At 37.4% G+C, this 25,455-nt stretch overlaps 1 protein-coding gene across 2 annotated transcripts in view; it reads right to left on the bottom strand.

The window, feature by feature from the left end:
- Smchd1 (structural maintenance of chromosomes flexible hinge domain containing 1) overlaps positions 1–25,455 on the bottom strand; it is a 143,744-nt gene that overhangs the window by 20,497 nt on the left and 97,792 nt on the right. For both annotated transcript variants that reach the window (XM_005367548.2, XM_005367549.2), the window contains exons 33-44: positions 24,177–24,292; positions 22,936–23,000; positions 15,897–15,984; positions 15,195–15,326; positions 14,778–14,930; positions 10,130–10,256; positions 9,867–9,986; positions 8,366–8,451; positions 6,997–7,119; positions 5,838–6,028; positions 3,614–3,723; positions 3,408–3,478 (exon numbers count right to left, since the gene is read on the bottom strand). In XM_005367548.2, coding sequence (XP_005367605.1) covers positions 3,408–3,478; positions 3,614–3,723; positions 5,838–6,028; positions 6,997–7,119; positions 8,366–8,451; positions 9,867–9,986; positions 10,130–10,256; positions 14,778–14,930; positions 15,195–15,326; positions 15,897–15,984; positions 22,936–23,000; positions 24,177–24,292 — 1,382 coding nt within the window. The remainder of the gene's footprint in view (positions 1–3,407; positions 3,479–3,613; positions 3,724–5,837; positions 6,029–6,996; positions 7,120–8,365; positions 8,452–9,866; positions 9,987–10,129; positions 10,257–14,777; positions 14,931–15,194; positions 15,327–15,896; positions 15,985–22,935; positions 23,001–24,176; positions 24,293–25,455) is intronic.

Raw genomic sequence — 25,455 nt, 5'->3', positions numbered from 1 at the left:
GGAGGAGGGGGAGGAAAATGGGAGGTTGGGAGGAGGCAGATACTTTTTTTTCCCTTTTCTCAATAAAAAAAAAAAAAGAGTTGGGAAAAAAAAAAAAGAATGTTTTGCCATGAGGATTAGAGTCTGGATTTCCAGCACCCACATAAAACAGGTAAGGTGGCTGTACTCACAATCCCTACTTTGAGGGGTGGGAGGCTATGGAAACAGGAAGATTAGTGGCATTTGTTGATCAGTCAGACTCCCCCCCCCCCCAAACCTCCCCGCCTCCTCCCAGCCTCCCCCCCCCCCCCCCCCCCCCCCCCCCCCCCCCCCCCCCCCCCCCCCCCCCAAAAGCAAGTTCCAGGCTCAATGAGAGCCCGACTCAAGGGAAAAGTTGGATGGACAGTAACTGCAGCACCACACCTAACACCCTCCTCTGGCCAGGGTGCGCACCCTACCCCAAATGTGACTCAAGAGCACTATAATTCAGCACATTTCAAATATCTAACAGTAAATATTTACATAAATTATATACAATTTATAGAAGTAAAAAAGAGAGGAAACACAATCCCAGAGGCACTTCCTTGAGCCCTTCCAGAAAACTAGCACTTTTAGTTTTGTTATGTATGTATGTATGTATGTATGTATGTATGTATGTATGTATGTATGTATGCATTTGAACCTAGCTTTAAAAAAAAGCCTAAAATGCAATAAAACAACTAAAGTAATCACTCATTTCTGTTTTGTTTTGGTGTATGTGTAGTGTCACCATGTGACTGAACTGGTCTTGACCTCACACTCCTCTTCCGAGCCAGCTGAGGGCTAGGACTACAAGCACATGCTACCATGCATGGCTTAGTTGAAAAAAATCTTATATTTAGTGAGCCAAGAATTTGCAAATTCAAAGTTACTGGGGGGGGGGGGCGGGAGGATTGAAAAAAAATGTCCCCTAAAGGCAGGTGGCACTATTAGAAGGTGCGTAGCTTTCTTAGAGTGGGCGTGTCCTTGCTGGAAGAAGTGTGCCACTGTGGGAGTTGGCTTTTGAGGTTGCTTATATTGTCAAGCTACTCCCAGTGTCAGAGACCACTTCTTGTTGCCAGCAACAAGCTACTTCCTCAGAACCATGCCTGCCTGCATGCTGTCTTGTTTTTCCATAATGACAATGGACTATACCTCTAAAACTATAAGTCACCACCCCAATTAAATGTTTTTCTTATAAAAGTTGCCATGGTCAAGGTGTCTCTTCACAGCAATAGTAACCCTAAGACACTTGCTTGGTAAAAGAAATAATTACGATTTATTCTTGGTTTTTATTTGGATTTATGTGCTTTCTAATGATTAACATAAAAGACAGTAACTGGGATTGGGGCTGCAGAGATGGCTCAGCTGTCCTTCCATAGAATCCAGGTTCAATTCTCAGGACCCATATGGTGGTTCTAATCCCATGGGCTCTAAAAGTCCCTTCTAAACTCTTCTGGGATTGGACATAAAAGTGGTACACAGATATACATGTAGGCAAAACATCCCTCACACAAAACAGACGGACAGATAAATGGGGGCTGGAGAGATTGTGCTACTCAGAAAAGATTGTGCTACGAGGACCCAAGTTTGGGTTCCCAAAACTATTTTAAGTGGCCAGGTGCAGAGGCACACATCTGTAAACAATACATCTGGGAGGGCAGAGGTGGGTTCTTGGGACTTGCTGGTCAGTTACTTTGGTCAACTGATAAGCTACAGGTTCAGTGAGAAGTCTTGTTTTAAAAAAATGGTGGGGAAGCAATTGAGGAAGACATCTGTCAACATCTGTCCTCCATATACATATGCACATATGTGCACACACACACAAAATACCATCCATTTATCAATGCTCAGCCAGTTTTAAGGATACATTATCATATTCAGTAACAAACACCTAGGTTTACAGACTTATTATGCCCTTATTAGAAGATAAACACAATATGGGAGGGGATAGTTGTAAGTCTCAAGTAGAAAGAACAACTGGGCTTTCTTTTGTGACAATTTTGAAAAGATTACTGTCATTTTTTTTCTTCAATTTTAATGATCCTACCTCACTGCACTATTATCAACAAACATACAGTCAGGAGTTCAGGTTCTAAGTGTGAACTGTTTACTGAACAAATCTGGAGAATACTTATAACTGTTGGAGAGACTGAAATATCAAGAGTTGAAATGTTGTTATAAATAACATGAAAAATTTTGAAAGAAAAATAACAAAGCTACTGAAACTTAACAATGTTACTAAGATATCGATCAATCTTTTTTTCTCAGCTTTGAAACAATTATAAATGACTTATTAAAAAGAAATTGGTAGAGCCAGGCGTTGGTGGTGCACACCTTTATTCCCAGCACTCAGGAAGCAGAAGCAGGTGGTTCTCTAAAGTTCAAGGCCAGCCTAGTCTACAGAGCAGGCGAGTACCAGGACAGCCAGGACTATGGAGAGAAACTCTGTCTCAAAACAACAACAACAACAACAACAACAACAACAACAACAAAAAATCCTTAACTAATACAAAAGTTTATGAACCAAAAGGATGTTTGTTATGCAATAATTAAGAATACATACAATGGCAAACTCCTCTCTTCTAAAGATGTTAAGTGCTTGTGAGTGTAGCTGTCTTCAAAGGTCCAAAGAAACGAGAAGCGTGTTCTCTCAAAGTCATTACGCTAAAACCCATTAGGCACTTGGCTCTATGATCTAGTGGTTCTCAATCTTTGGGTTTTGATCCACACTGGTAACATATCAATTCATAACAGTAGCAAAACTGCAGTTATGAAGTAGCAACTGAATAATTTTATAGTTGGGTCACAGCAACATGAGGAGCTCTATTGAAAGGCTGAGAGCCACTGCTCTAACCTGATGATGTGGTCTTTAGGTATGATACACTGTTTTTCTTCAGTACATGCTAGGCTGGCCTAGAACTCACCATGTTGCCCAAAAGATGAATGACCCTCCCCGCCCCCCCCCCCAAACAATCTAGTATACAATTTAGCTCTAAAATAAATTTAAAAAAAAAAGAAAGAAAACAGAATCAAAAGTTTCAGGAAAATAGGTAGGCTTACAAAGAATTCAAAATATTAAGCAAGGTCACCCAAAGAAAAAGCAAAATAAAACACATTTTCTCTATCAATGTGGATCCCTAGCCTACAGTGTACAAACAAGCGAACATATGGGTGTGAGTACAGCGTGGGTAAAAGAAAACAAAGGAGAATGTGCATAGAAATGCAACTGGTAGTGAAAGCAGAGAGCCTGTGAGCAGCTGTTCCGCGAGGAGCTCGCTGAGACGCACAGACTTTGGGTCTAGGCATAGACTTGGCTAAGTGGCCATACTAATATAGCTGTGTGATGTCATCTTTTTATTTCCCAGTTCTTTAAATAAAGTGACTTGAAAAAAAAATAAAGTACATACCTCTCTTCTATAATGATTGGCTGCATCTAGATTATCCAAAATAATGGTGTCTCCTAACAGCATACCAAAAACTAAAAACATCAAAATATAGAGAAATAAATATTGATGAAAGTAATATTTGTAAGAATGTAATTTTTCACAGCTAACAATTTTTAGATTTCTATTACAAATGAACAGCTGAACAAAATGAAGTCACAGTCTTTTACCTGTTTCACAGTGTTCAACGTTATCCGGGAATGTTAACAAATCTCGGGCAAAGACTGGATTTCCAAAGGGTTTAAAATGTAATTTACCATTTCGGATATGAGGTAGAGGTCTAAATTAAGAAACAAAAACAAAATAACAAAAAAGTACTAAATAAAGCATACATAACTATTTATAATCAATAAATACACTTAGAAAAAATAAATATATGCATATTGTGACACGTGACCCACCTATATGACCCAAATCATATTCCTAAATGATCACACATTCTCCTTAGCAATGAGGACTGCCATGGGGATCTGCTATAGTGACTCTCTTAACAACCCAGCAAACAGTGTGTGCTATGTCCTATAGGCCTATTCTTACAAGCTTCTCTCCCTCTCTTACATTGTGTTTAAATCTATGTGCACATCTTTAATCTCAGCACTTGGGAGCCAGACAGAGAAAGCAGGATTTACAGAGAGTTCTAGGATGGTCAGGGCTACACAGAGAGTCTGTCTCAAACAAACAAAGCAACAACAAAAAGTGAATTCCATCTTCCTCAGAGGGAGTATAAGGATACTAAACAATAACAGAGCCAACATACTAGAGCAAACTTTAATCCTAAACATCAAATTCATTCTTGCCTATATTAAGTTTTAATATTTTTATAATTATTTTGAGAATATAATACATGCAAACTTCTTACCCTAACTCTTCCCAGATCCTCTTCCTGCCTACCTTCTTTTTTAATATAATCCACCAAGTCCAATATTTGCTGTCGATATATTCATGGGTGTGGGGTTATCCACGGAGCATGGTCAGCTTAACAGGGCCACATCCTTAAAGAAAAGTGACTCTTCCTGCCTCCAAATCCATTAATTGTCAATAGGTCCTCAACTAGGGGTGGGTGTGGTGTGGGACCATGGTCTGTATTCTGCCAATTATATTTTAAATAAACGCTGATTGGCCAATAGCCAAACAGGAAGTATAGGTGGAACAACCAGACAGAAAGTAGAGATGGGTCAATGAGAACAGGAGAATTCTGGGAAGAAGGAAGCCCATTCCTCTGTGGTCCTGGCCCAGACACAGAAGAAGCACAATGTGACTGCCTCGCTGAAAAAGGTACCAAGCCATGGGGCTAACATATACTAGAATAATGGGCTAATATAAGCTATAAGAGTTAATAAGAAGCCCGAGCTAATGGGCCAATCAGTTTATAATATAATGTAGACCTCTGTGTGATTTCTTTGGGTCTTAACAATTGTGGGAATCGGGCTGGACAGAAACCCCAACAACATGGGTGCGTGTGAGCCCCTTCCTCCTCCATGCTAGAATGTGGATTGGTCTGATCTTGATCTTATATAGTTCTTGTGAATAAGCACAAGATTCTCGGGTGTGTGTGTGTAGACCAGAGGACAGGGTCAGGTGGCTTCCTCGATTACTCTCTATTTTTTGAGCAGGATCTCTTATTTAACCTGGAACTCAATGATTTGGCTAGCCTAGCTAACCAATGAGCTACAGGGATTCTCCTGCTCTGCCTCCTGAGCAAAGGAATCGTAGATAGATGTGTGCCAATCTGGTTTTCATGTGGGTGCTGCTGGGAGTCCCAACCCAGTTCTTTATGACAGTGCAATGAACACTTTACTGACTGAGCTATCTCTCTAGCACCTGCCCACTGGGTCTTCAGCAAATACAAAGATATAATAGGCCTTCCTCAATGGAAATGCTTTCTCATAGGAAGTATTACCTTTAGGGTTGGAGAGAGAACTTGGTAAAGTCAGGTGGCAACAGTTGGATCTCTGAAGCTCACTAGTTAGCCAATCTAGCAGAATCTGTGAGCCCCAAAGCTAGTGAAATTGTCTCACAAACAGATGAATGCCTCCTGACAAATGGTACCCAAGGTCCACTCCTGGCCTACACATAGAAGTACACACATGCGCATGTGTACTTGCACACACACAAACACACAAATTATTGCCCTTATCAACACAGTTATTTTGATGTGTTGATTTCCTATGCTGTCTAGTGAGTACAAATTTAATAGCAGTATGGTAGGTAAAGGCTTGTAATGGATTATGAGTTAGAATGTCAAAGAAAAGTAGGAACTCAAACACAAGTCTGTTATGTCAATAACATTCACATTATTTAAATTCAAAGGCTTATTGAGAAGGTAGTTTAACTTCTGGCCCTGGGTTTGACCCCAAGCACTACAAAACATTACTTTCTTATTTTTTTCCTAACCTTTTCCAATCTGGAACAGTTTTCCTATAAATAGAATCAAGGGGCAACACCTGCTGACGACCTTGTGTTTCATCATAGATAGAGCGTGCAGCATCAGTGGTCAGGGTGACCACACAGTCCATGTCACTTGCCAGATGCCAAGAGATAACAACTGCGGCGCGATCATCTTCAATCTGTGCTAGATGTGCGATCTGAAGCCATTTTAACAGAAATTTATAAAAAAAATAAAAAACAATTTTTAAAACTCTTACTACAAGAGAACAGCAGTAAGAATAAAACATGAATAAAAGAAACATCAGTCAAATGTTTTGGCATCCATCTACAACCCCAGCAATTAGCAGGCTGAGACAGAAGGATTATAGAGGTTAAGACTAGTTTAAGCTACACAAAAAGAAAAACAAATAGAAAAATAAAAATAAAAACAAGATTCCTCAAGCTGGAAAATTAACACTGACTGGAATCCATCAAACTGCCTATTCTGTTAAATTTTTAGAATAATTTTCTATAGATTAACCAATAGCAAATTTGCAAAATAAGCAAATAACAATAATGCAAAGTTTGTCAACTAATTAAACACACACTTATTTTACACTTCAATGTCTCCAATAGGGAAGGTCTTGGTAATCATGAAGTACACTTAAAGATATGCAATAAAAAACAGTGGTTCAAGATTCATTAAGCATATTATTTAAAATACCTTTAAGCTATTTAAATGTTACAAATAAATAGCATTGCTTTATTGAGAATCAGAACAAATCATTTTCTTACTGACAAATACTTGCTGTGGTCAAAAGCATTCTTGCTTTAAACCTATTGGGAAATTACCGCACCTCTAAAATCTAGGCATTGTTTTGGTAAAATTGGGCCTACCATTTATTGTTCTCTGACCTGGTATCACAAACTTGTCTAGAAATAAGGCTTTTATTTCACCATAGACATATCATAGCATCTGCCCTGGTTTTCTAACTTTATAAGGTACTAATGGGAAAAAGTAAGAAACAGACGTGTTGACTGGTGGTGTAGCTCAGTAGGAGAGTGCTGCCTAGTGTATGGAAGGGTCTGGACTCAGCCCTCAGAACTGGGCTTGGGAGGGAGGACAGACATTTTAAACAAAACAAGTAACAACGATGAACTATTTCTTAAAACTTAAATCACAAACCTTTCCCAAAACATCTCCACTGAGCTTCGTGTAGTTTGGAAGAGTACATGATCTCCTGGGCTTTTTTTTAAGTTCACTTTGTTCTGCTATCTTTTTTTCCAAAAGTGCTTCAATATGAGGTATCTGTAATTAAAGAAAATTTATCTACAAGGTCAATTTTTTTTTTAATAACAAGCCGCCTAAGACAGTGAAAAACCAGTAATTTGGAGTACTTGAGAAAGTTGTTTTTCTTTTATTATGGTGGTTTTCTGAGACAGGGTTTCTTTGTGTATCCCTGGATGTTCTAAAACTTACTCTGCAAACCAGGCTGGCCTCAAACTGACAAGAGATTCCCCCCTGCCTCTGCCTCCCAAGTGTTGGGATTAAAGGTGTGCACCACCACTGCCCAGTTATTAAAATAGACAATATATTATAAGCAACAAAACTATAGTTAATACTAATGGAAAATATCTATCAGGGATATTTGGTCACAAACTTAAGATCATGACATGGTAGGAAAGTACTCTATTACTAAGTTATATTCCCAAAGAGAGAAAGCCTTCTTTGAGGAAGAAAAAGGGCAATACTGGGATTTAAGTTAGGCTCTTATGCACCATAAACTCTACCACTGAGCTATACATTTAATGATTTTCTAAAATCTTATGAAATATAAGATTTTATCAATATATTTATAATATAAATATAGCCAGATCTATTGGTAATCCCAGCAATCACAAGATGGTGGGAGAAAGTCTGAACCTAGTCTAAACCATAGCAAGACTGTCTACCAAAAAGCAAACAAAACAAACCTCACCAAACATGACACAGGAAAAGATATACATAAATAAATATACAATGTAGTTGTCTTCTCCCTAAAACTGAATCACGCACAGAAGACAATAAGCTAAGAAGACTTCTATACTATTCTGAATTACTTAAAAACATCATGGGGCTGAAGAGATGCCTCAGCAGTTAAGAGCATTTATTATTTTTGCAAAGGATTAGGGTTCAATTTCCAGAACCCATACGGTGGCTCACAATCAATTCAAGGCCCCAGTTCCAGGTAATCTAGTCTGCTTGCAGGTAAAACACTCATATGCACAAAATAACTGACTAAACCAATCAAACATACCGAGTGTGTGTATTATGTATATGTACCATGGTACACGTAGAGATTCGAGGACAATGTTCGCTCCCAAGCCTGATGACCTAAGTCTGAGTCCCCAGATTCAGAAGATGGGAGGCGAGAACAAACTCCAAAGCTGTCCTCTAACTTTCATTGTATGTACACACACAGCACACAGGACATAACGTTAAAAAAAGTCTATAGAATTTTTAATAAGATAGTTGAATTTAATAAAGAAATTTAATACACTCTTAGAAATTATACCTGTTGTGTTGTAGGAATATCAATATTACATGCTTTTAGTTCATTTCGCAGCTGGACCTCTTTTAATTTTGCTTCTTCAACTTGGCCTAAAATAGAAAAGAAAAAAAAATTTTTTTTTTTTAAAGATTTTACTTGATTTTATGTGCATTGGTGGTTTGTCCACATGCATGTCTCCATGAGGGTGTTGGGGCCCCTGCAACTGCAGTTACAGACAGTTCTGAGCTGCCATGTGGTGTTAGGAACTGAATCCGGGTTTTCTAGAAGAGCAGCCAGTGTGTATAACGACTGAGCTATCTGTCCAGGTCCTTGATTTTTTTTTTTTTTTGTCGTTGTTTGTTTGTTTGTTTTGCTTTCTTAAATAGTACTTAAAATATACCTTTCTAAAAATTTACAACTACTTTTTCCTTTTAATGTTTGCTATTAAAATAAAAACTGATAGTTGATCATGGTCAATTAAGTTATAAATCCCAAGGTTCAATGATACATGAGAAGAGAAACAGAATGAATATACTGGAAGATGCTCTGGCATCACACGCACACATGGACACGTGAGCTACAGAACTGCAGATAAGCTCTCAGAGTACAGTTAACAATCTACAAACAGTCTACACAACTGACATGAATGGTTAAGAGCACTGGCTACTCTTATATTCAACCTGGGCTCAAATTCCAGTGCTCATATGGCAGTTCACAACTGCCTGTAACCCCAGTTTCATGGGATCTAGAAACCTTCTTCTGGTCTCTACAGACAAGAGGCTCAAACACACACGCAGGCAAAATTAAAGAACCTTTTGCTAGGCAGTGGAGGTGCACACCTTTAATCCTAGCACTCAGGAGCCAGTTGCAGGCAGATCTCTGTGAAGTTTGAGGTCAACCTGGTCTACAGAGTGAGTTCCAGGATTTCCTGGACTACACAGAAAATCCTGTCTCGGAAAAGGGGCAAGGGGTGGGGGGTTAGGTATAAAACTAACACAAGTTAAAACCTATAACAAAACATCTGACAAATGAAAAACAGGCAACATGGTACAACTTAACAAATGTCTCATTTTAATTGCATACGAATATCATTTTAAAAGACAGCAAACATTTTCTGGACCAAAATTAAATATTCCATTTTCAGTGCTTGTGGGCCCACATGCTACTGTTGTATGTAAAATACAAAGAGCTCATGATTAAAACTAAGAATTAGATCACTTATCAATTCCCTAGTGACATCTTTTGTCAGAAACTAGAGCTAGATAAATTAGTTATCAATCTTGTCAAAAGCTTTAAACTTTCCACAGGTCCACATTTCTAGAGGAAAACTGCCAATTTTTAAAATGTGTAAGTCTGCTACAAGCTTGATTAAAGTAAGGAACACTTCATGTTAGCAAATGCCAACAATCCAGGAACAACTATCCTTACCACCCTTTTCTTTCAAGCAGACAGAGAGACAGTCTCACCCACCTCACCTGCTCAAAGACAATGCTTTATTATTACCTGCACACACAGGGTGACTTACATTTCATTTCATCAACAAGTTGCTTGTTGGCATCAAAGAGACTTCTATACATAATGATGGACCTAGATAACTGGTCCTTTTCCTTCGTAAGTGCTGCCATTTGTTGCTGCTTTTTAACATCTAAGAAAAAAATTTCAGATAATTTAAACAACTTAGAAACTGACTTTTCTAATCCCATAATATGATGCATACAGAAAGCAAAGCAAGGTTAACTGAAGTTCCATTAACAACAGAGTTTACTAACCTATATCCCTAAGACTTACCATTGTAAAACATAAATGGCAGGCTATAGGATTCTAATGTTCTTGATAAAGTTGACAGTCGAGGCTCAAAGATAATAAAATATTCAGTACTATCCCTTCCAGGACTGTTTTCTGCCAGCACTAGAGTCTGTGTAAGTGAAAGGGAATGAGAAAAACAAGAATTAAAAAAGAGACATTCCAATGTTACATGTGTTGTCGTACGGCTACCAAACAAGCAGGACAATGCAAACATGGACATTGGCTGAGTCTTCAGAGTAAGAGACCATCACTACCACGGTCTTACCTTCGAGATGACTGGACCCAATGATGCACTGAGCACGACTACGCGACAGTGACATAGAGTGGGCAATCAGAACAAAGAGTCTTGTTTCTCAGGACTCCATCTGTACCCAAACCTTTAGGCTAAGGCGAGGTAGAACAGCTTGTGGAGTGAAAGTTAAAAAAAAAAAAAAAAAAAACCACAAAGAAATACGCAAAGCACAACACTCAGTTTAAGTTACAGCTGTTACCACGGGAGACCAATCCCACTGGGACAGAACAAGAGGCCCCTAAAAATGCTTAAAGACTTATTTTTTTAACTTCTATATTTTTTCAAGTCACAAAAGGTATACCTGAGCTTAAGATCAAAACATATAACTAGCAACTGATGCAATTATAAATATTTTAACTTGAATGTATTTTTTAGTTCTGTAAAAAGAGACCTTAGGTTCTTTGTTTTTCAGAACAGAATACAATTTAAAAACACCCTTAACTAATAGGACACTATGGGGCATAAAACATAAAATTATAATCTTAATTACAATTCTGTTTCTCAAGAATTAAAGAACATAAGTTACGAATAAGTCAATTCTCAGTTCAACACAGATTTTAAAAGCTATCAGCAATGTATATACAGGAATCTAAATACATATAAAATACATATTTAAGAAAGAACATATATTTGCACTTGTCTGTTTAAACTTGACTTGTTAATGGCAATTCATAAAATGTTACCAATTTAAAATATTTATGAATAATACAGTTAAACCACACTACAGCACTCAGTCTTTGGGTGGGGAAGACTTAGTTTGAAAATTTTACAATAACCTAAGAAACAGGTTCCCTAATAAGAAAATCACTGATTGTTCCCTTGCAAATTTGTTTTCTAGGATGAGAAATATAGCTAATTAAAAGTTTGTTTTATTAGATATCAAATTTCCCTTAAAAAGAGGGAAGAGGCTATATCAGTTTACCTTTTCATCATCGGCAATGTATAAAAACACAATCTCCCTGGTGAGGGACACACTTCACTCTAATAATTACTGCTTTAACTAGCTTTCCGGTCATTACCAAGGCCATCCTTTTTGTTTTTAAAGGCTATTTATTTTCTATGATCAAAAAATTGCTCATTTTTTTACTCATTTATCTTTATACTAGAATGCCTTTTAAAATAGATTTTGCAGTTTGTCAGGTTTCAAAAAAAGCTCAACGTATTAATGTGATATATGTGTAGCCATACATAAGACAAACCCTCTTTTACTATCATTAAACTTTTTCTTTCTGGTAGGGAGTACTTTGATACCCATGATCTAGTGTCAAAAATTATCAACACCTTGCTACTTCTCTTTTAATTCTGTTTTTAATCAACACACTGCTACTTCTTTTAACTGTTTATGATATGCTTACTACAAAGCTTAATTTGTAATGTGGTTAAATATACTATATGAACAGGAATTTGGCATATAGACAGATACATGATACAGGGATGAAAATGAGGCTTGTTCAGATCATGTAGGCAAATAATATAGACTATAAAATGATACAACTAATGAACTTGATAAATTACAACATCAGATTTTTTTTATTTCAAACAAAGTATATGTGAAACATTTCATACAAATACCAGCTGTATTCTGGTCAGTGTTTCCTACATATTCTTGAAAATGATGGCCTGGGAGGAGGAGTATTCAGTAGGAAAGAATGGAGACAGTGTTCAACTGTTAGCATCCAGCCAACCAAAACAAACCTGAAACAATCATAAGCTAACACTTCCTCTAGTTTATTCAGTATTGGGTATGTGGAAGCCAAGTCAGGCAAGACTGCTATTTACTTAGAGGTGGCGAGGGAAAACCAGACGTATCTATCAAGTTCACAGTAAGGACCTCTGGTGGCGAGGGAAAACCAGATTTATCTATCAAGTTCACAGTAAGGACCTCTGGTGGCGAGGGAAAACCAGATGTATCTATCAAGTTCACATTTTATACGCAGCTTCTGGGAAACAGTTAAGTCTCTGTCCTAACAGGCAGAACAATTTCATATGCACATGGGGAAGAAGAGGTGTGCTCTTCCAACTCCAGCTCATTTTCCACGTTACACAAGCTTCCTTCCTAAAAAAGTAAATAAATAAAACCCAAAAAAGGTGTGTGGCTTTCATGACTAACTTTCATTATGGTGTAGGAGAAGCTCACCTTCCTCCCTCCATTACACTAGAACAGCTACTAAGAGCTGACAGCAGTGGCAGCTGACACTTGTCCTCCACAGGAAGACACTGAAAGCGCCATGGTACACAACAGACGGGGAAGAATGGCCACTGTTCAAGCCTCACGCAAGGCTGTCTTAAAAGATTCAAGGAGATGTCAACTCTTTAGATCTCACAACTACAAATAAAAAATTACAATTGCAGAGCTTTCCATACAAACTAGACACTTTTGAATGCTGGTAACACTTCAATTAATAAAAATGTTTTGGCCAGTCACTGCCCAACAGACCAACAGTCTCTGAATAGAGACAGCTGAGAGACTTCCTATTTACAAACCTAGAGTATTGAAATAATGTAATATTTGAGATGAATTATATGCAAGGGTGGGCAACAAGAAAACCTAAGAAAAGGTACTATTGGCACTTGTTGGCATACACTGAACTACTCAATAAAGACTCTAAAAACATTAACGAATTGGAAAAAGGATCAAAATAAAATGAATTTTTTTGCCTGTTTAAAGATTTAAGAAAAAAATTAACATTATTTTTGATTATGTGTAGGTAAGTGTGTGCATTTGCAAGGAGGTAGGCACACTCGAGTGCAGATGCCTACAGGGGACAGAGGCACTGGATGCTTTGGAGCTGGAGAATAGGTGGTTGTGACCTTGAAATTAAATCCCAGTACTCTGAAAGACCAGGTAAGCATACTTAACTGCTGAGCCATCTCTCCACCCCTAAGTTAAAGATTAAAAAAAAAAAAAAAGGAAAACAACAAAAACAATGTATGTACCAACAATATACAAATAAAAAAATCTAAAAACAAAACAAATACTTAAAACTAGCACTGTCCAATCTTTAACAAAGAATACTTCTAAGCTAGGGCCTCACAACTGAGTGCTTCAACAAGAGCTACAACCCCAGCCACTCCCAGTCCACTTTAAACTTAAATTTTGATAAAGAATCTCAATACACTCACTTCCCAAGAATGGCCTTAACCTCAGTCTGTATCACAGACAAAGCCAACCTTTCTGTTCCAGCAACCCTGACCCTCTGTCAGGTTTACAAGCCTACATCAACATGCCCACAAAAATAAATTGCAAATTTGATTAAAATTTAAAAAAGACCTTTTTATATCCAATGTTGCAAGTAAGAAGTACTTGGTGTGGTGGCACATTCCTGTAATCCCAGTGCCCAGCAAAAAGATATGAGGTCAAGGTCATCCTGAAAGCCACTCTCCCCCAAAAAGATGAACACCCTCCGCGGAAAAAAAAAAGAAAAAAAAAAGGAAAAAAAAGAACACAAAGTTTTGGTAGAAATGTAAACTAAAAATTGCAATAATGATACAATATTTAAAATGTGTGTATTATTTTATGACCAATCATTTCTCTTTCTAGTTATTTCTTAACTCAACCTATAAATCAGTATCAATTTATCTATATACCTACCAACCAACCATTCTAAATCAACACACAGAAGAAACAGTGATAAAAAATAAACCTTGGAAATGAAATAAATTTATACCAAGGACTGATAAAAATATGTGTAGTCACTTTATTAATGACATAGGCTTTTATTTAACAAAGAAATATATCTTTTGATATATCTATATTTGGTATATCTAGTAAACTAGCTAGAAAATTCTTGCAAAAGCGTAATCCTATTACATTAACAAAATTGAAAACTTAATATCCCCCATCATATGTTGAAAGCACTATGCTATACTAATGTGCATAATATATCTTTAGATGACTTTGCAGTAATTGGCCAGATACCATGATTTCTGAAGGTAAAAATGTAATAATTACTTATACAGTTTTTTAAGCGCTGCATTTTTAAAATTATAAGACAAACTATTTTATTTAAAAAAAAATGACAAGCTAATAATTTATTAAGTTTTTACCTAACCTTTATTTTACTGCTTCTGTTTATATAATAGTAGTAACATTATGACAAACAACAAACATTATATTGTCACTAAAGCTGAAAAATCAGCACAATAATTGAAATCTGTCATCCTACATGGAAATCTGAGTAATGATGGTTCTGGATCCAACTGTAATAGCAAAATCACAAATATTTCAACTGATTTTTAGTTTTACTGCACTAAACATAAAATATCAGAAAATCTTCCTAGGTCTATATACAACAAATAGGTGTGTTATGGAAGTTGGAAAAGATCTAAGAAACTTACCGTGATTTCAGCAGAACCGTTGACAAAGGGAAATTCAAGTGTCCTAACTTTCCCGATGAAGAGTGGGGTATCAGTGTCCTCCTCATTAAAACCTTTAATGGTAGCTACTACAGTGCCAACCAAATCCATTCCAGTATGATTACCATAATTATCCTTAAAATACACAGTGGGAAACAGCTAATTAGAAGACGACAACTAAGAGAAGAGCACAAATAAATCAGAAAGAAGACACATTCTTTACTTATTGAGAGCTCAATATAAAAACGCTTTTAAATATTTAATTCACTCATTCAAGCTTTTCCTGTAGGTTTAAACTGAATTATCGATACTACTCTGTAATAACCATTCTGAACCTGAATATTAAAGCCAATTACTCTTGTTAAACTCTGTAGTGTTTGAAGAAGACATAGACATTACTGTGATACTGAGATGTAGGTCTCTGACCAAGGTCCTGCTGGCAATAGAGCGAACATTAGAAACAGCTGGAGTAGCAGGTTGGACGTCAGGAACCAACTTCATAGGCTGATTAGGCAGAACATCAACTATAACCTTAAAAACAAAAGCAACATTCATATTGACAATGCATTCTTATGAATACTCTTTCGCGGGGAGACAAAGGACTTCATATACTAAATAAAATTTTATCCTCAAAAATTCCATTAATTTCTTAAAATAAGTTTATTCTATCCTAATTTTTCTGAAAAATCACATTATAAAAATCCTTGCTTAACCAGTTTCACTTGCAATGTGTTTCAGTTATCTGTCATCAATCATTGCTCTGAATATATTAAATGGAAAATTCTAGAAATAATTATTTTATAAGATTACATAGTTTACTTCAGTATATTATTATAATCTTTTGATTTTATTGTTATTGCTAATGTCTCAGTGTGTCTACTTTATTCAACTTAATCATAAGAAAGCGTATACAGGAGAAAACATAGTTAGCACTAGCTTGTGATTTCAGGGACTGACTGAGTCCTAAAAGGCCTCCCATGTGAAGGGAAATAAATGGCTTTTGCATTTATATTTTGTATCCAATAATTAATTCACTTTAAAACCAGAAACTTCACTTATAAAATGAGTAAACACCATGGTACATAAACTAAAGTTACAAACCTGCTCGCTGCTGAGCGTATTTGTTTTATCGATCATAAAGTCAAACTGGATACAGTATGTCCCGACTTTGCTAGGGATTGCTTTTTCCCTAAAATAAAGAGGTAAAAGCAATACTTTATTTAACCAAGAGTGAATGAGTTCAAAGCATTAACATTTGTTTCCTTTCACAACAAGCAAATGAATAAGAGAATTACTAATACTGCAATACTTTCATTAACGAAATATTTTAGGTTTACTTATATCCGAGTGTTTCCCCTTCATGTTTGTATATACAACATGTGTGTACCAGAAGAAGTCAATAAAAGCTGTCAGATCAGCTACAGGGAAACCCTGTCTCAAAAAACCAAAAAAAAAAAAAAAAAAAAAAACCAACAAAAGAAAAGGCTGTCACTTTATTGTTTTTTCGGGACATGGTTTCTCTAGCTTTGGAGCCTGTCCTGGAACTCACTTGTAGACCAGGCTGGCCTATACTCACAGAGATCTGTCTACCTCTGCCTCCCAAGGGCTGGGATTAAAGGAGTGCGCCACTGTTGCCCAGCCAGGCAGTATTTTTAATGTCTGATTTTATATATTCAATTTGTTTATTGTGATTTAATCATCAATAAGAAATTCAGGGCCTAGAGATATACTTAGTCTATTTGAACCATATTCAAGCATAATGAAAATAAGAAAGTGACAGTAAAAATTAAACGGATTTGCCTCCAAAGGGCACAAACAAAAATTAAAAAAAACAAAAACACATCAAAAACTGAAAACCGAAAACTTTCCCTGAAGCAAACAGCTCTATCAAAAAGTTGCTTGCAGATGTTTACAAGTTAACAGCTAAGACGTATAATACAATAGCATAGGACCCCAGAGGCACTGAGTTTCACTCCTAGGCTTACATTACTCCTGGGAGCCATTTCTAGAGCACAGCTAAAACCTAAGGCAGATGGATTCCCAAGGGTGGTGCAGCCCAACTCTGAATCACCTTCATCTCTAACAAGAGAAGCAAACATAAACCTTCTCTGGGCAAGACTGTTACTCTCAACAGACATCATCTCTTTAACAGTAATGTCTAAAATTAAGCAAAATAACAAAATAATCCCCCCAAAACAATCAAGTATATGAAAAAACAAACGAACTAGACTGAAAATGAACAAAATCCATAGATCTCCAAGGAACCTAAGGGAACTCTAGACAGACTTTTGCTTTTCAGGCTGATAACAGAAAAGACTTTAAAAAACAAAGCAGTGAACCTTCATAAAAGAAGTGGTACAAACTGTAGTCCTAGTCTGACAGAGACTGAACAAGAATTGGAGGCTGGAGCCATGTGGTGGTGGTGCACACCTTTAATGCAGCACTCGGGAGGCAGAGGTAGGTGAATGTGTGTAAGTTTGAGGCCAGCCTGGTCTTCAGAGTAAGTTCCAGGACAGGAAGGGCTACAGAAAAAGCCTGTCTCAAAAAGCCATAGATGTATGTATGTATGTATGTATGTACAAACAAACAAATAAACAAAAATAGTTCCAGGGCATTCAGGGCTACAGAAAATCTTACCTTAAAAAGCCATTAAAAAAAAATAAATGGAGGATGGAGCAAAACACACACACATGCATGCTTGCGTGAGCACGCGCGTACACACACGCACACACGCACACTCAAACACACACGAGATGGGGAGAATATCAGCTGATCATGCCTGTAGTCCAAGGGATTCAGAGGGGTGGAAACAGGAGGATCATTTGAGTCGAGAAGCTTGAGCCCAACTTGAACATAAAAGACCTTTCAAATAACAAACACTGAAAAGTGAAATAAAAGTACTAGAACTAAAAATGTTGATCAGAAATTGTTAACCCAAAGCCAGCCTTAACAGCAGCTCTGAAAATGCTGGAGGAAAAGGAGTACACTTCAACATAGAGAACAGGCACAGATTTTCTCCCACTTAAGCACGGGGCAGGCTCTACCCTACTTAGCTTCCAAGATTTGAGCATACTCAGGATGGTATATGGGAGCTTATCTTAGTTACTTTTCTGTTGCTGTGATAAAACACCATGACAAAGGCAGTTTATAAGAGAAAGCACTTAATTGGCTTATGGTTTCAGAGAGTTAGTGTCCATGATGGCAGACGGATAGACACTGAGAATGACTTGAGTTTTTGGAAACTTCAAAGTCTGCCCTTAGTGACACACCTTCTCTAACAAGACCTTCACAAACAAGGCCATACCTCCCAATCTTTCCCAAACAGTTCTATCAACTGGGGGTGGGGAGTGAAGTCAGGGCCCAGCCTTCAAATATATAAACCTATACAAGGCTAAGAGCATTGCTCCCTTTATTCCACTGTTGATCAGGCCTCTCTTTAAATCTCTTTAACCTTCTCTTCTCTTTCAGCACAAGTCTTGACTCCTACATTAAATCTTCTGGTGCTTTTATTCTCTTTAAACTGTGTATTTATTTCTTTTGGCCTACCCGCCCTTTTTATTATAGATGTGCCTAAGACTGATTACTAACATACACGACAGAGTCAACATTAGGCTGTCTTGAACTCTTTTCTGCCTATTCCTTTTGAATTTAGCCTCAGGCAGATTCTTAGAACAAAGGCAGAAAGCAGCTATAATCTTTGTCAGTATCACAAGAATGTTCTCTAGCCTAGTTGCTAATATTACTCCCCATTGAAATCTCTTTAGATGGGCCTCTATTTTCCACACTGCTTTTAGCATTACTGATTTCCAAGCTCCTATTAGGAATTCACAAAGTCTCCCACAAAAATAGCCTTTCACAATAACAGCCCTTATACACTGTTACTAAACTGTAAACTCCTGTAACCACTTTGAAAAATAGTCTGGAGGTTTCCTAGAAACAAAACAAAACAAAATGACCAACAGAACTACCATATGTCCCAGATATACCAATCCTGGGCATGTATCCAAAGGACTCCATATCCTGACTACAGAGGTAACTACACAACCATGTTTATTGCTTCTGTAATCATAATGGCTAGGGAACTGAATCAGTCTGGATGTCCAACAAAACTGGGTAGCCGGGCTGAGTTCATACACAGAACTTGGGGGGCAGAGGCAAGGCAATCTCTGTCAGTTTGAGGTCAGCCTGGTCTACAGAGTGAGTTCTAGGACAACCAGAGCTACAAAGAGAAATCCTGTCTCAAAAAAAAAAAAATACTGGATAATGAAAATATGGTACAGATAGACAATGAAATAAATTTTATTCCACTATAAAACTAAATGTGCTAGACGATGGCTATAGCTGGAAAATATATTAAATGAAATTAACCTAGGCCCAGAAAGACAAATGCCCCATGTTATCTCTCATGTGGTTCACAGCTCTGAAGGTTTAGATCTACGTGTTTAACTTGGAATATATATGTATAGAGGGGTCATGAATCTAGCTAGAGAGGGGCTATGGGGATAAGGGAGGCCTGAAAGTGGGCAGTACATTTGGGATGCATGGTTAAAATGAGGAAGAGGGCATGCGGATAGGGATGAGGAACAGTGGAAGGAGGGGAAAGAAAACACAAGACTAAAGATGTAGGGAAACTTACTGGTTTGAATGAGAGTATTCATTATAGGCTCAGATATTTGAACACTTGATCCCAATTGGTGAAGATGCTTGAGGTAGTTTAAAAGGCCCAGGTTTCCTGGAAAGTGTCACTAGAGGAGGGCCTTGAGAGTTTAAACACCTACACCAGTTCCAGTTCCCTCTCAGTTTTTCATGCTTGTGTTGGAAGATATTGTCTTTCAAATTCCTTCTCCTGCCTATATGCCAGCCACCATGCATTTGCTGCCATAACTAACGACTCATCCCTCTGAAACCTTAAACCTAGATAAACCGTTTGGTAAATTCTCTCGGTCATGTCATTTAATCAAAGCAAAAGAAAATAGGCTTACTATTTTATAATGTAATTTTTTTTTTTTTTTGGTTTTTTGAGACAGGGTTTCTCTGTGGCTTTGGAGCCTGTCCTGGAACTAGCTCTTGTAGACCAGGCTGGTCTCAAACTCACAGAGATCCGCCTGCCTCTGCCTCCCGAGTGTTGGGATTAAAGTCGTGCACCACCATCGCCCGGCTTTTATAAGGTAATTTTAAACACATACACACAAATGTATGAACATTTTTATTTTTAGGTTTTTTTGGGGGGGTTTTCGAGACAGGGTTTCTCTGTGGTTTTGGAGCCTGTCCTGGAACTAGCTCTTGTAGACCAGGCTGGTCTCGAACTCACAGAGATCCGCCTGCCTCTGCCTCCCGAGTGCTGGGATTAAAGGCGTGTGCCACCACCACCCGGCGTATGAACATTTTTAAATACCAATTTTTATTACATACTAACGAAAAAGCTATATAGATAATGTATACAAGAAGCCGTGGGTAATCAAATAAAAATCCCAGTGCCAAGTACAAGATAGTAACATGAGTTGTTAGCTAGTAATCTCAAAACAAGTCAGGTCACCATGCTTACATGACAAATATTTTACCAACTAAGCTATATTCCTAGCCTTCAGAAATGAAGAGTTAGATAAAAGATACCTACCCAAAGAAAACAGTCAAATGTTCCCTTTTAGGTTGAGAATGATATAAGATGACCACTATCAGCATAAAAACTTAAAATCCTAGTTCATTAGCAAAAAAAAAAAAATACCAAAACCAAACAACAACAACCAACAAATAGTACACATAGGAAGAGAAGGCAAACAAACCAATCACAATTTATAGACATTTGAAAGAAACGCCAAATACAACTAGAAACTAAGGAGCTGAGCAAAGATACTTGCTACAAGATCAACAGACACAAACCAACTAGATTTCCATAACCAAAATTAAAAAGGCCATACACAAACAAAATTCCATACCCAACTATTTAGAAATTTAGAGAAAGATATACAAGACTTTGAAAGAAAAAGAAACCAAACCTATAAACACTACTAAAAAATTTGAAAAACCAATACCAGTCTATGCCATATTTAGAGACTGGAAGATATTCCCAGACTTCTGCCCCCACAAAACCCCAGTTTTACCATAGCTATTTTGTTTTGTTATTGGAACCTGCGATATTATTTCTAAAATTTGTATGGTAAAATAAAAGGCCAAGAATTATAGAGAGAACAATAAGGTAGAAATATTTTCTAGAGGATACCAAACTTCTAAAATATTGTAGTATTGGCAAAAGCAGGCAAATGTGTCATTAAATCAATGTGTGGCCTAGAAACAGACACATACATGAATGGATTCATGACTTATTTGTAAGACTTTCATTTATTTATTTTATTATGTGCATATTTTGTCTGTATGTTTATTTTTTTCTTTTTCCACACCAGAGAGGGTATCAGATAACATGGGACCACAGTCATAGACAGTTGTGAGCCAATATGTGGGTGCTAAGAATTGAACACGGGTCCTCTGGAAAAGCAGCCAGCACTCTTAACCCCTGAGTCATCCTTAGCCCCTGCATTTATAATTTATAACACAACTATCACTGAAATGCTTATCATTTCAACAAATAATCCTGAATACATATTCTGGAAAACCATCATGGTCACTAAATTTATACCATGTTCTAAGGAAATACTCATGACTGGGGACGTAGTTCAGAAAGAATGTATTTAATGAATGTGAGATTCTAGGCTCAATACCTAATCATATTTGCCCTTTCTCGCCCCAGAACCCCTGTTACCCCCCACCTCAGAAAATCAACCCAAAAGACCAAAGCAGAATAAATTCCAGGTTTAAGTATAACGAGAGTTAACACAGCAGATCCGAAGTGTTCTTCTTAGGAAGACCTGTTTACAATCTTAGCCCATGTCTGGCATCTGTGAGGTACTTGTCAGCATGGGTTATACTGATTTCACACACTTGTATTACCACAGTTCCTATGAAAGGCTTATTTTTCTCCTGGAAACCTGCAAATATGGCTATGTGTCATTCAGGGATTGGCCATATCAGCACCCCAATAAAAGTCTAACTCTGCTCCCCTGATTAACTTGATAATGGAGAATTAAAGCACACCTTATGAGATCCACTAGGAGAGGACACTTTGAAGCTTCTAACTGCTTTCTCTTGGACATAGTTACATGAATATTCTCTCTGCAGATGTTGTTCTGTGACCTTTACCACAATAACTCACAGCAGTCAGTGAAATTATACTAAGTTCAGTGGGTCCTCTACTAGTGAATCACCAAACCAATTGGTCATAAATTGCCAACACCATAACACAGGAGAATATTTTTATAATCCAAATATAAAGACTACTTAAAGAGGATTAATTATAAAAGAAACTCTCAAATCATCTGAGTTCATAAAGATCTAGAACTTCTGCCCAAGAGACCAGAAAGAGTGCAAACACTAGCCTCACAATGAGCACAGATATCTAACAGAAGGCACAGTATTACATGACTGCAGCACAGCACTAAGGACGCTAAAAGCAGGAGGCTCTAAAGGTCAAGCCCGGTCTGCGTCTGCTCAGTGGGTAAAGTGTTCACTGTACAAGCATGAAGGCTTGAGTTCAGATTCCTAGCACCCATGGAAAAGGAGGATGTGGTAATATACATCTGCACCCCAGCACTGTTCAATGGCTGGCAAGCCTAGGCAAAAAGGGAAATTGCAGGTTCACTGAGGCCCTGTCTTAAAAATTAAAAAAAAAAAGGGGGGTAGGGTGGGGTGGAGAGTGCAATAGAGAAAAGCAGCTGATGTACATACACTTCTGGCCTCATGTGTACCTACACACACATTCATATAACACACTAAAATAAATGCTTATACTAAGGTGCTCTGATATCATAAAGAAATTCTTTTCATGTATTTTCTAAATTCTAATGTTAACACATCACAACAACCTTCCTTAAAACCATTTTTACAGAGCAACATTTAAAAACCAAAACTAAAACCAAGCAAACATGTCTTTCTACAAATACCTTCTGACTATGAATGTTAAGAAATAAAGTCAACAGTTTCTTCTTGATTATAAACTACTTTTCCTTAGGTAAGAAATGCAAATACCACTAACGTGAATTATTCTACACTGAGCACACACAAAAATATAAAATGATGTAGATGGTACCTGAAATAGAAGCAACCATCTTCTTTGTCATTGTCTTTTATTTTATTACAACTAAATGTTTCTGCCTAGAAAGAGGAACAGAAGAAGGAGAAAACAAATGTTAAAAGAGTATATTCAGGGCCGGGCGGTGGTGGCGCACGCCTTTAATCCCAGCACTCGGGAGGCAGAGTCAGGCAGATCTCTATGAGTTCGAGGCCAGCCTGGTCTACAAGAGCTAGGTCCAGGACAAGCTTCAAAGCTACAGAGACTAACACTGTCTTCAAAAACCAAGAGTATATTCAGGATGAAAATGTCCGGATATGAAAGATGAAGAAACTGCATCTGGATTTATACATTTACAAGTACCACTGGACTGCTGGTCCTAAAGTAGTAAAGGCTCAGCTTGCCCAGCTGCTAGCTTTGAAAACACACTGTTGAAATGAACCATCAGCTCTGAAGTGGGTTATTAAGCTGGGGACTCTAACAAGTCCTAGGGTCTGGTTTCCACTCTAAGAGTTCTCTCATTTGTACTACAAGGAGCCAACAGCTTTGTGTGACTACTGCATGCCTGAAATCTGGTTTCTGAAATGCAGCTAGATGCATTCTCATGATTGAATAATTTTGAAAATATCAGGCTAGGAACATAAGAGATCTTGCTGTGTAAGCATGAAGACCTGAGTTCAAATCCCAGAACTAACATAAAAAGCTGGGCATGATTGTGTGTACCTGTAGTCTAAGGATGGGTGGGGTGGGAAAGGGATCCAAGGTCTCACTGGGTGGCTAGCACAGCAAGAGAGTTTTGGTTGGTGACAGAACCCCATCTCGGGAATAAAGAGATAATAGAGCAACAAAGGTACACAACTGACATCATGTACAAGCATGGGTGTGCATGGAAGTGCATTATCTGTGCACTCTCACGTATGTAGCGCACACACATGCACACACAATTTAACTAGTCAAAGAATGCACATACTGGAATTTCAAAATACCGAGGACATGCTGAGAAGGTAACTTTTGATATACTAGCTGAATAATATTTAAATTATCTTACTTCTTTTTGTCGCTTTTGTGTTTGTTGTTATTTGAGACAGAATCTCTATGTTTTCCTGCCTGTCCTGGAATTCACTATGTAGACAAGACTGGCCTCAAGATCACAGAGAGCTGTGTCCCTAGCACTGGGATTAAAGGCATGTGCCACCATGCCTTGATGGTCAAACAGATTATATTACTTTCAGTTTCTTAACCCACTGGTTATTACTCACATTTGTTGGTGCCCGGCTCATGCTGCTAGACAGCTTCCACAGTTTCATGGAAATGCGTGTTGGATTAATATTTTTGATGACACTACCACCTTCAGAGATCACACTCACCATAAAATCTGTCAAGTAAACATAAAATTTACTTATTCATTTATTAGTAATATTCTGGCAAAGACAATAAGACTTTTCAAAGACATGAAAAACAAAGTAATTTGAGATCATTACTTTACCAGGAATCTTCAAAAAATGATTATAGGAAACTGTCAATTATGACAGACAATATTCTGGGGCTGAGTCTGAATGTAAAGTTCTCCTAGACAAGTTTATCTTTGCTACTAACATTTCGTTGTCTTAGCTTCAGTTTTCCATGATGCAAATCTAGCATGGAAAACCAGAATGGTGTGACTGTATGTGCTTAGTACATGAAAATTAGGTCGACTGGTCACAACACTGAATGCCATATGTATTTCTAGAACAAAAATATTTTTAGCCAGGTGGTGGTGGTGTGTGCCTTTAATCCCAGCACTCAGGAGACAGCAGCAGGAGACATATCTCTGAGTTTGAGGCCAGTCTGGTCTACAGCGTGAGTTCCAGCACAGTCAGGGCTACATAGAGAAACCCTCTCAAAAAAAAAAAAAATTACATACATACATACATATGTATATTTACTTTCTTTTATGCTTTAACTAGGTAAAGTAGCTAATGTATTATATGTAACATTAACATTTCCATTATATTTACCAGCTATACATAACATGTTGTACCTGTTATACTTTATAAATTCAAAGAAAAAAGTTTTAATTTGCCCAGACTGAGCACAAAATTTATGAAGTATAAAAATCTATGGATATTTGTATTTTAATTACTAAAAGCTACTCTTAAACAAAATTTTAACCATAACTTTTCGGTGCGCTTCTTTTGCGCATCTAAGTACATACAGGCATTCACCTCTTCAAGAACAGAGAAGCTTTGTAGAAAATGCTTGAATAAAGGACACACTAATCTCCTATTGACAACAATAGCCAGAGAATATGAATACTGAGTCACGTCCTACATTAGCCTGTATTTACTGAAAACTGTAATATTCGTGACTAAAACAAAGATTCTGAGAAGTTATTTAATGGATGGCTGTTGTTCTGAAACATTTTAATACAACCTGATGTAATTTATTTCTACCTAATTTAAGCTAAATGGTCCTGGTATCAATGGCTGTAAAATAACATAAAAGCATATATAACAGAGTTGAGCTACATACCATTTAGTTCTTTTTTTTTTTTTTTTT

The sequence above is a fragment of the Microtus ochrogaster genome, unplaced genomic scaffold (assembly GCF_000317375.1).
Source record: "Microtus ochrogaster isolate Prairie Vole_2 unplaced genomic scaffold, MicOch1.0 UNK20, whole genome shotgun sequence".
In the NCBI taxonomy this organism is placed as follows: Eukaryota; Metazoa; Chordata; class Mammalia; order Rodentia; family Cricetidae; genus Microtus; species Microtus ochrogaster.
Note: the sequence above shows the minus strand (reverse complement) of the source record. Positions and strands in the feature narration are given on the sequence as shown.